The sequence below is a fragment of the Lithobates pipiens genome, unplaced genomic scaffold (genome assembly GCF_037356315.1).
Source record: "Lithobates pipiens isolate NorthernLeopardFrog02 unplaced genomic scaffold, aLitPip1_a1.2 Scaffold_16, whole genome shotgun sequence".
Classification (NCBI taxonomy): domain Eukaryota; kingdom Metazoa; phylum Chordata; class Amphibia; order Anura; family Ranidae; genus Lithobates; species Lithobates pipiens.
In genome coordinates, this window is record NW_027507748.1 from 639,356,308 (window position 1) to 639,368,576 (window position 12,269).

General features: G+C 44.6%; 1 protein-coding gene across 2 annotated transcripts in view; it reads left to right on the forward strand.

The window, feature by feature from the left end:
- The window catches only part of LOC143984011 (uncharacterized), a 75,052-nt gene that overhangs the window by 22,690 nt on the left and 40,093 nt on the right, over window positions 1–12,269 (forward strand). For both annotated transcript variants that reach the window (XM_077484268.1, XM_077484269.1), the window contains exons 6-8: window positions 4,361–4,491; window positions 8,008–8,054; window positions 9,183–9,238. In XM_077484268.1, coding sequence (XP_077340394.1) covers window positions 4,361–4,491; window positions 8,008–8,054; window positions 9,183–9,238 — 234 coding nt within the window. The remainder of the gene's footprint in view (window positions 1–4,360; window positions 4,492–8,007; window positions 8,055–9,182; window positions 9,239–12,269) is intronic.

Sequence of the window (12,269 nt, forward strand, 5' to 3'; positions counted from 1 at the left end):
AAGGAGGAACGAGAAGCTCAGCCGCCGCGCGCATGCTTCGGTGGGCAGACCGACATGTACCGGCCTTGTCGGCCATTTACATCCCGGGAGTGGAGAACTGGTAGGCGGACTATCTAAGTCGCCTGATTCTGGACCCAGGAGAATGGGCGTTGCATCCGGAGGTATTCGGGCTGCTGTGCCTGCGGTGGGGCACACCAGATGTGGATCTTCTGGCCTCCCATCTCAATCGGAAGGTACAGAGATTCGTGTCCAGGACAAGAGATCCTTGGGCAGACGAATCAGACGCGCTGGTGGCTCCGTGAGATCAGTATCGGCTGATCTACGCCTTTCCTCCACTAAAGCTGCTACCACGTCTGCTCCACAGAGTGGAAGTCGAGGGGATCACAGTAATTCTGGTCGCCCCAGATTGCCCTCAGCAGCCTTGGAATGCAGACCTAGTGTGCCTGGTGGCAGACGTCCCCTGGCGACTGCCATTACGAGAGGACCTTCTGTCCGAGTCTCCATCCTGCTTTAACTGCATGGCTATTGAGAGCCAGGTGTTCAGGAACCGGAGTCTGTCGGACTCTGTGATCCCCACTATGTTGAGAGCATGGAAATCTTCTAGGACGGTTTATCAGCGTCCCGGGAAGGCTTCCATCTCCATGTGAGGGGAGAGGCTGGCATCCGCGCTCCTTTTCTGTATCCAGGATCTTGCTGTTTCTTCAGCAAGGTGTAGACCAGAAATTGGCGTTAAGCACCATTAAAGGACAAATATCAGCCTTGGCTGTCTTTTCAGAGACCCCTGACGTCTCACTCATTGGTGAGTACCTTTGTTCAAGCGGTGTGACATGTAATCCCCTCCGGTGCGTCCACCGTTACCCCTGTGGGATCTGAACCTGGTGTTATCGGCGCTTCAAAAACTGCCATTTGAAAATATCAGGGAGAATCCCCTGTTGACTCTTTCCCAGAAAGTGGTCTTTCTAGTGGCCATCACGTCGGCCAGGAGGGTTTAGGAACTGGCGGCCTTGTCCTGTAAGTCGCCCTATCTGGTTATCCACAAGGATAAGGTGGTGTTGGTCTGCAACCGTATTTTCTGCCGAAGGTGGTCTCTGCGTTTCACATCAATGAGGACGTTGTGTTACCATCTCTGTGTCCTAAGGAGGTGGCCCTCCATACCCTGGACGTGGTTCGGGCTCTGAGGGTGTATTTGTCTGCCACGTCTCCCTTCCGGAAGTCAGACTTGCTGTTTGTTTTTCGGTGGCTGGTCCAAAGAAATGCATGGCGGTCTTTTTGGCCACCATTTCCAGGTGGCTCAGACAGATTGTAGTACAAGCCTACGTCTTGAAGGGGCAGATGCCCCCCTTTTCGGTCACGGCCCACTCCACAAGGGCAATCGGAACGTCTTGGACCTTCTGACACCAAGCGTCTCTCGCTCAAGTGTGTATAGCAGCGGCCTGGTTGCCTGTCCACACGTTTACCAAGTTCTACAAGGTAGATGTCAGTGCATCGGCTGATGCCTGCTTTGGCCTCAAAGTTTTGCAGGCGGCCGTATAGTTGCAATTGTGTATGCAATATTTTCCTTTTTCCTGGTTTTTGGGTAAAAACGCAGTACCTTAAGTTAATGCACTGTTTCATTAACCACTTGCAGACCGGACCATTTTGCTGGTCAAAGACCAGACCACTTTTTGCGATTCGGCCCTGCGTCGCTTTGACTGACAATTGCGCGGTCGTGCGACGTGGCTCCCAAACAAAATTGACGTCCTTTTTTTTTTTTTTTTTTTTTTCCCACAAATAGAGCTTTCTTTTGGTGGTATTTGATCACCCCTGCGGTTTTTATTTTTTGCGCTATAAACAAAAATAGAGCGACAATTTTTGAAAATGCATTATTTTTTACTTTTTGTTTTAATAAATATCCCCCAAAAATATATAAAAAAAAAACATTTTTTTCCCCCTCAGTTTAGGCCGATACGTATTCTTCTACATATTTTTGGTAAAAAAAATCGCAATAAGCAATTATTGATTGGTTTGCACAAAAGTTATAGCGTTTACAAAATAGGGATAGTTTTATAGCATTTTTATAAATTTTTTTTTTTTTTTTTTTTTTAACTAGTAATGGCGGCGATCAGCGATATTTTTTTTTTTTTTTTCATTTATTGTGACTGCAACATTGTGGGGGACCCATCGGACATTTTTGGGACCATTGTCCTTTATACAGTAATCACTGCTATATAAATGCAGTGATTCCTGTGTAAATGACACTGGCAGTGAAGGGGTCAACCAGGGGGTGGCAGTGTAGGGGTTAAGTGTTCCTAGGGGTGTGTTACTAACTGTGGGGGGGTTGGGCTTTCATTTAGTGAACACTGATCTCTGCTCCAATCACATGGAGCAGAGATCAGCGTCACTAGTTGCTAGGCAGAATGGAGAAATGCTGTTTACACGTCATTTCCTCCATTCGGCTGCTCCGTGAGACGATCGCGGGGATGTCCCGCGACCGGACTCACGGGGGTCCCGACCAGCGCGCAGCCGGCGGCGCGCTCCCGATGGCAGGGCGGCATTGAATATTGGACGTACCTGTACGCCAATATGCCTGCCCGTGCCATTCTGTTTATGTACATCGTCGTGCGCCGGTCGGGAAGTGGTTAAAGTGGTTGTAAACCCTTACAACACACTTTGACCTACAGGTAAGCCTAGATTAAGGCTTTACCTGTAGGTCCAAGAAATATCTCCTAAACCTACACGGTTTAGGAGATATTTGCCGAAAGACGGGCACTGCTGTCTACGGCGCATGCGCCGTAGACAGCGGCGCACTGAGCCTGGCATCGTCAACGACGCGGATGCTGCGGAACTGCGAGACCCCACCGAGAAGATGGATGCGCCGGACTACAGGGGACACCGGTGACATTGCTGGCTCCTGTGTCAGGTAAGTGACACATAATGGACTACTATGCGATGCATAGTAGTCCATTATGCTTTGCCTTTGCAGGGAATGAAAGTAAGTAAACTCATCAGGGCTTACTTCCTCTTTAAATGCTGCAGTTTTTAGTGCAGTTGTGGGTAGTCACTCCTGTTGAGGGTACCCTGGTTTTGTGGTGTGTGGGTTTTTTTTTTTGTTTGTTTTTTTTCCACGCACTTGTTTGTTGTGGGTAAAGTTACACTAGTTCCCAATTGCCATGGTGGATGACGTTTTTATGCTGTTTTCCCACCCCTTGTTTGGCACTGCTTGGGGACGTCCCAATGCCTAAGAGAGGAGCTGTGTTGGTCGGTGAATATAAAAGAAAATAGTTTTTTTTGTACTCACCGTAAAATCCTTTTCTCTGTAATTCAGACCGACACAGCACCCGCCCCGCTTGTCTGATGACTGCATGGTAGGCTGGAGGGTTGTTACCTAAGGAGCCGCCCCCTGGGTAGAACTGGAAAGTTCTGTGTTTTACATAACATGTAATGCCTAGTATTCTCCTAAAGGTGGCGTAACAACCCAATTGCTAAGAGGAGCCATGTCGGTCGGTGAATTACAGAGAAAAGGATTTTACGGTGAGTACAAAAATCCTTTTTTTTTTTTTGTATCACTACTTCATTTACTTCCTGGTTTTCATGCCTAGGCAAATGAGATCATACATCCCAGGAGTCTTCGTGGGGGGGGTGGGGTGCTGGGGGGTTCTCATCTAAGCACTCTCTCTTTCCTGCATGCCTGGACTAAGGGTAGATGGATGTTCCTTGCTGCAGTCTAGCTTTTAGTATAGACCTATCTTTTCACCATGTTGCACTTGTTAGTGCTGTGGTGGTGTTGCTCTAATCCAGTGTTTCTCAAACTTTTTTTGTCTTGCGACGCGCCAAAAAGATCTAATCATTTTTCACTGCGCACCTCCAAAGATTTTAACAATTTTTGTAATGGAAAAACATATTTTTTACATATAATGTGAAGGATGTGCCTGTTTTTGAGAGCAAATCAGATTGAAGCGAGGCTCCAAAGTCGACAAATGGAATGGTCTCTTGTTATAATTTGAGCGATCGCGTTCTCCCAAGATCTCACACAAGTCTCGCATTACAAAAGGAACCAATGAATGACTGATTGACCGAGATTGCGTTTTTATTTGTTAAATATTTTTTGAACTTTTACGACCTTGATTTACCATTTTAACTTTTCTATATGTTCAAGGTTATAAAACACTAGCAATTTTACTTTATTTATTTTTTGAAAACTCCTATGACACGTCTGCAAATCTCACACGGCACACAGTTTGAGAATCGCTGCTTTAATCTTTTGTTCGTTATAAACCCTTTTTATGATGTTGCAGTTTTTATGGTATATTTTGTTTCTTAGCAATCATCTTCCTCCTTCCCTATTTTCATTTTTTTTTTTTTTTTTAACCTTATTTTGCAGAAATGTTCATACTGTAAAAAAAAGGGAGCTACTATTGGTTGTGTCATAGAAACTTGCCGTAAAATGTACCATTTATTGTGTGTGGAAGAAGACGAAGGCATTTTAAACGACGTTGGAGATGACCAACATGTGTAAGTTACATTTATATTGTGTTGGTGTGTTCTATACTGTTTGGAAAGCTCAGCTAGATGGAGCGGTTTATAGAAGTACTGTATAGGGGTTACAGTAAACTTAAAGCGGAGGTCCACCCTAAAGTAAACCTTCCGCTCATAGGAATCCTCCCCCCGAATCAGGGGGGAGGGGGGTGAAGGTACCTGTACAGTACAGGTATCTGCACCCACTTCCGGCATAGCTATCTGCGGAAAGGGGCGTAGATCTACGCCCCTTTCCGAAAGTCCCCCGCTGCCTGCTGGGAAACACACAGATCCCAGAGGCAGCGGGACCATCCTTATTGCGCAGCGCGACTCGCGCATGCGCAGTAGGGAACCGGGAAATGAAGCCGAAAAGGCTCCACTTCCTGATTCCCATACCTAAGATGGCGGCGGCAGGACCCGAGAGATCGGCTTCGGGTGCCGACATCGCGGGCGCGCTTGGCGGGTAAGTGTCCTTATTTTAAAAGTCAGCAGCTGCAGTATTTGTAGCTGCTGGCTTTAAAAAAAAAAAAAACGGTGTAAATCCCGGCGGACTCCCGCTTTAATATTTAAAGTGCAGTGTTTATCGTAATCAAGTGAAAAATACAAACAATACACGAAATAAGTGATTACAAATGGTGATTAAAAAATAGTCCTTTTAAAACAACCCATACATAAGTGAGTGTGTTTAATAAAAATGGATGAAAATGTCCACAGATGTGCAGAAGAAGGTGATGCCTCCCGCGAATATCTGCAAGGACAGGACAGGCGGACAGAAGCTCCCCAGACATCCAGTGGAAGTGAAGGTAAAAAATGGTCGCTTGCTAAAAGTTATTGGCTTTCAAATGAATGAAAAGCCAGAAATGCTTTAGGGGGTGAACCACAAATGAATCCACACTGTAATACAGCACACTGACTCCCTCGGCTCTTCGACTCCACGCTCGATGTAAGGGGGCATATATGACCTAAGATAATATTCAGTAGTAATTTGTAACAATGACTTTATTTAGAAACAAAACACACTGCACTCTGAAGATAAAAATGTGACATCTCCACATACAGTGGCCGCCGGTCAGAAGGACTGTGAGCTTTTTGTCAAGCTGCAACTTTTACATTACAGAAATGTGTTTTTATCTTCAGAAATGTGAGTGCAATGTGTTTTTGTTTCTAAATAAACTCTCATTACACTATGGGTTCATATATGCCTCTTCTGCACATTTATGGACTTTTTCAGCCGTTTTTATTAACTCTATATTAGTTTGGGTTGTTTTAATGACTATTTTTTTATCGCCATTTGTAATCACTTATTTGATGTATTTTTCACTTGATTATGAGCTCTGCACTTTCTAAATATGTATTTATATTGGTATCTGTTAACCCGTGCCAGTGGCTGTTTTTAATTTTTATCACCTATTCCTTCCCCCCCCCCCCCCCCCCCCGCACAGATTTTTACTGGATTTATTATTTACAGTAAACTAATCACATATTCAACCAATTTTTCCTGATCATTATTATTTTAAACCATTATTTGGCAGAGGTTATCTTCTGTGAAAGCTGTAGTGAAAAAATAATTGGTAGATCAAGAGATAAAGGCAACTAAAATGTAAAAAAAACAAAAAAAAAAACATGAATTGTGTCACTAGTTAAGGACTCAACCAGATGCAGAAAGGATCCCCTAATCTATATGTATACAGCCAAAGCATTAAATGAATCCACTTTATTGTACACACAACACAGACTTTAAAACGGGCACCATTTTGCTTAGACAATTTACACTGTAAATTTTACAGTATCTCGCAAAAGTACACCCTTAACATTTTTGTAAATATTTTATTCTATCTTTTCATGTGACCACACTGAAGAAATGACACTTTGCTACAATGTAAAGTAGTGAGTGTACAGCTTGTATAACAGTGTGAATTTGCTGTCACCTCAAAATAACTTGCAGGCATTCATGTCTAAACCGCTGGTCACAAAAGTGAATACACCCCTAAGTGAAAATGTCCAAATTGGGCCCAATTAGCCATTTTCCCTCCCTGGTGTCATGTGACTTGTTAGTGTTACAAGGTCTCGGGTGAGAATGGGGAGCAGGTGTGTTAAATTTGGCGTTAACGCTCTCACTCCCTTCTACTGGTCACTGGAAGTTCAACATGGTACCTCATGGCAAAGAACTCTGAGGATCTGAAAAAAATAATTGTTGCTCTACATAAAGATAACCTAGGCTATAAGATTGCCAAGACCCTGAGACTGAGCTGCAACATGGTGGACCAAGATCATACAGTGTTTTACCAGGACAGGTTCCACTCACAACAGGGCTTGCCATGGTCGACCAAAGAAGTTGAGTGCATGTGCTCAGCGTCATATCCAGAGGTTGTCTTTGGGAAATGGACGTATGAGTGCTGCAAGCATTGCTGCAGAGATTAAAGGGGGGGGGGTCAGCCTGTCAGTGCTAAGACCATACGCCGCACGCTGTATCAAATTGGTCTGCGTTCTAAAGATGCACCAAGCCCGCAAACAGTTTGCTGAAGACAAGCAGACTAAGGACATGGATTACTAGAGCCATGTCCTGTGGTTTGACTGGGCCGCAGGGCAATATTCAAACTTACTGACCCCAAACACACCTTGAAGACTACCACTGCCTTGCTAATAATGGACTGGCCAAACATGTCTCCAGACCTAAACCCTATTGAGCATCAAACGGAAGATGGAGGAGCGCAAGGGCTCTAACATCCACCAGCTCTGTCATGGAGGAGTGGAAGAGGACTAATAATGGTGGCCACACAATATTGACACTTTGGGCCCAATTTTGGACATTTTCACTTGGGATGTACTCACTTTTGTTACCAGCGGTTTAGACATTAAGAGATTCATACTTGGGTGGATGCAGCATCAGACCTCCCCCGCCACCTCTGCACTAAGAACCAAGCCACCAAACATCAGTGATGGCTCTGTTTTCACTGGTGGCCATGTAAATGGCCACCAGTAAGAATTGAGCCTTGCTCACCGCCTAGACCCCAACAGGCCACAGACCAGCATCAGTCCATGGCCTGGGGGTTGGGAACCTCTGGATTAGGGGACCCTTTCCGCATCTGGTAGAGTCCATAACTAGTGACACAATTCTCAATTTTTTTTTTTTTTTTTTTTTTTAATGCATATTGACTAGGGACCCCCAGATTATCTTTATGGGGCCCTTGAGGTTACTCGGTGTATGCAAATCTTGATTTTTCTTGCTACCTTTTCCTGATGAATATCCCTATTGGTCACTGAGGCTGCTATCTTATAAAGGGTACATAATGATTCCTGTGTGATGAGAAGGTCAAGGGTGTTGTGTGTTTGTTGTTTTTTATAACCTAAGTAACTTTATAAGAGGCACAATTTGGGCATAACTTAAAATTTTAGATATAAAAATTCAATTTTCTGCAGAATATGTTCTTCCTTCTCTAGGTTTGTCCTGTTCTAAGGTGGCATTTTACATAAATGATCATTTTTTACTTTTATTTTTTATTTTCTTTATAGTGCCTATTGTTTTAAACATGCAGAAAAGCACAGCGATACTCCAGAAGGTATGTTTGCTTTCAGTTGATTATGATTGGGAAATTCTGCATTTTGTGGAATATGCTAACGCTTCCCACCACCAAAACGCACACACTTAAATATCACAGAAGCTTTGTTGTACTTTTGCGTAAAATAGATATTTGTTAAAAATAAGTGTGATTTTGCCAACAAATTTATAACAGTATGTATAGCCAACAATGTTCTTGTTTTGGATAGAATATGGAAGGTCTAAACGGTGACCTCCTGACATGCCACGGATACCCTCTTTTTAGAATTGTCCAGCTCCTACTTCCTCTCAGGTCTTTGCGGCACTGGAAGGAAGTTCCCCCCGCAATCTTCTGGACACGTCCCAGAAGATAGCCCAGCCAATCGCAGCACGGCTCGCGCAGTGTGCGCCCAGCTGTGAAGTAGCAGCCGGGTGCCCACAGTAGTGATGCCAGTGTCATGGAGGGGGAGAGGAGCGGCTCTTCATTCGCCCATATGGCTGGGCCGTGGGACAGGTGAATGTCCGATTTTTATTAAAGTGGTTCTGCACCTTTAAAAAAATATTAAAAGCCAGCAGCTACAAATATTGCAGCTGCTGACTTTTAATAAATTGACACTTACCTGTCCCAGGGTCCAGCGATGTCGGTGGCAGATGACGAGCAATCACTCGTCTCTCTGCTGCCCCCGCCACCATCCTCTGTCAGGGAATCGGGAAGTGAAGCATTGCGGCTTCACTGCCCGGTTCCCTACTGCGCATGCGCGAGTCGCGCTGCGCGTCTCTGGTCCGCGTTGTGTCCTGGCATCTGCGGCGGTCTGTCCCGGAAGTGGGTGCAGATACCTGGATTATCCAGGTAACTGCACCCCCTCCCCCCTGAAAGGTGCCGATTGTGGCACCGGAGGGGGGGAGGGATCAGATGAGCGGAACTTCCACTTCAGGGTGGAGGACCGCTTTAAGTCAGCAGCTGCACTCTTTGTAGCTGCTGACTTTTTATTTATTTTTTTTCCGGCGGAACTCCACTTTAATTTCTATGCATGCTGCTTTTACTAAGTTGCATTGATCATGACAAACAGGTTCTTGTTAGTAAACATCTGTTAGGATGTGGCATTATATACGTTTGTACCATAAATAAACCTGTTGTATATTCTTGTAGAGGCGGAATGGTCCGGATCAGAACGTCCATCCACATCATATTCACCCAGACCAACGGTAAAGAAACATTCTAATATCGGTTACGGTTTCTCATTGTAGTTTATCCAAAATAACTTTTCTAAAAGCAGAAGGTTGCCTTGATAAAAATTTGGAGCTCTTTTGCCCCTAGTGCTTGGTTGATTTCATATCCTGCAGCTTGAAAACCACAATTTCTGTATAAACATAGGGTAATGTTTTGCTAATCCTATGAATTTGTAACAGTATTGTATTCCAGCTGGTTGGGTCTGTTGTAGTGTGGAGTGGAGGACCCCAACTGTCTTGGTACATATTGACCAGAGGAAGATTAGGCAAAATGATAGATCTTCATACTCGTACTTATGAACGGCCTCAATTCCGGCTGCTTGTGCTCCACGCTGGTCCTGGATACCTCCGAGCAGCTATTTTGCCCCATTCCACACAGCAGTACTTCATGTACTACATGGCCAGAAGCGCCCAGAACATCCCACGTCCCTGCACAGGTGGACGCCACATTTGGACCCCTTTCACACTGGGGCGTTTTCAGGCGCTTTAGCGTTAAAAAAAAAAGTGCCTGTAAAGTGCTTGAAAGAAGCCGCAACTGCAATCCCAATGTAAAAGCCTGAGTGCTTTCACACTGAGGTGCTGTGCTGGCAGGGCGTAAAGAAAAAAAAAATAGACCTGCAAAGCAGCTTCTTTGCAGCGCTTTTAGAGCGGTGAATATACCGCTCCTAAAGCGCCCCTTCCCATTGAAATCAATGGGAAGCGCCTGAAAAACGCTTTTTGGCAGCAGCGTTTTGTGGGTGCTGACATTGTGAAAAGGCTCTTAAAGCACTTGGGCTTTCACATTGGGATTGCAGATGAGGCTTCTTTCAAGCGCTTCAGACGCTTTTTTAACGCTAAAGCGCTTGAAAAACGCCCCAGTGTAAAAGGGGTCTTCGTGTTCTGACTTACGAAAAAAATGCCACTTACGAACAAACCTACAGTCCTTAATGCGTTTGTAATCCGGGGACTGCCTGTACCACTGAATCTAGTCTGAGATTCATAAAAAAATAAAAATTTAGTGGAAGTGCTTTAAGAGGTAGCAGAGGAGGTAGGTTCAACATCCTGGGTCAGTTAGGCCCCTATTGCTTTACACTGCGCTGTCATTCTAATATTTTGTCCTAGGGAATTTATGCCACTACTTTGTGAGTCAGGAAGGAATTCTATTCTCCCCACCTATAATCAGCGCAGAAAAAACAATGTATTGAATGTTTATGCGGAATACATAGAGCAGAAAGCAGAGTCCACGGACATTGACAGAGAGAAAAAACACGCCTTTTAATTCAGAAAAGGCACAGAAGTCAGAAACAGATGGCCACCTCAAACCTATCAGTGACATGGGTGAAGTGATTTGTGTGTATAGGCCAGTGAGGTGAGAATGGGGGTTTCCAGGCTAAACCTTGGTCTATAGCAGTGATCTCCAAACGACAGCCCTTTGCTTGCCTTTTATCCAGCCCTTTGGGCACATTTCCTCCCACTGATGCAAGACACTATTCTGCCAACTGACTCCCACAATGGGGCATAATTCTTGTTACTGATGACAAAGGGGCACTATTTCTCCTATTGACACCAATGATGGGCCACTATTCCTCCCACTGACCCAAACGTTTGAGCACTTTTCTTCCCCCTAATGCCAATGATGCATTGTTTCCTCCTACTGATGCTAGGATAGTTTCTACTCCCTCTGGCCACAGTCCGGTCACCTTAAAGTTTGAAGGACAGTACTCTTTGTTTAGAAAGTTTGAAGACCCTTGGTCTATAGGATTAGCCTTAGGCCCATGATGTAACAAGTGAATGAATCTAGGGTGCAAGAAACATTTACAGCAGAAAGTCACAACAACGGGGAGAAAAGAGGAGAGCTCATTGGGGATATAAGGAGAAAGTTACTCAGTGCTCATCAGGTTGAAGGCTGAGGATGCTTTTACATAAGATAGTAGGCATGGGAGGATTGAGGATGAAAGTAGACCTTTTAAATCCCAAAGCTGTTTTTAAAGTTTTTTTTGTTTTTGTATTCTTTAAGCCTTTTACCACCAGAAACCTACCAAGTTGAGAGAAGGAAAAGTGGCCTTATTGTTATAGTGCTGTGACAGTATGCAAAATCACCCCTTCCTTTTTATCCCCTGATTACTCTAAAACAAGAAATGTATAGTTCAGTGATTATACTTAGTTTTACCCTAGTACATTTTATCTTTCACTTTCAACTACTTTTGCTTTTAATTATAGATTTTGGTATGTTGCCATTACTCTTGCTGTATTATTTAGAACTTTAACCACTTGCTGAATAGCCACCACAGTTATACTGCTTCAGGGTGGCTCTATTGCATGAGTCTGCATACCGGTACGGTGCTTGGTGTAATAAATACAGTGGCCGCGATGTCCGCCAGGCCACCCGCGATCGCTCCTGAACGGGGATATGCCTGTGTAAATCCCTGTTCTGTCAGGGGAGTACAGTGTGATCGACTGTTCCTAGTGATTGGGAACAGCGATCTCTCTGTACTACCAGTCAGTCCAGTTCACCCCCTCCCTAGGATACACTTAACCCATTGATCGCCCCCTAGTATTAACCCATTCCCTGCCAGTGTCATTTATACAGTAATCGGTGCATTTTTACATTGTACGGGCAGACGGTTTTATGCGGATGGAAAGAATCAATGAGCTGCTACAGCGCTGATCAACGCTATGGTAGTTTATTGAGAACTAAAAGCCAACAGCAGCAAAGGCTGTTGGTAGTTGTAGTCCATTCATTCACAGAACACTGTGAATGACTGACACGGCTGGACAGACGGAGCCCCACATGGGAGCGTTTTCTTTTAGATTGTGGCTGCAAGCTGGGGGAGAAGATCGGGGAGGTGGGGGCTGGTACATTTGTAGCATGTTACAACCTGAACATGGGTATAAACAAAAGGTGAACTTATCCTTGGAAAAAAATGTTTAACTAGTTGCTGACCGCCGGCCGTCAAATGACGGGCAGGTGGAGCAGCTATTGTGGCATATATGACGGCCTTCCATTTAAACAGGGAATGCGCGTGAT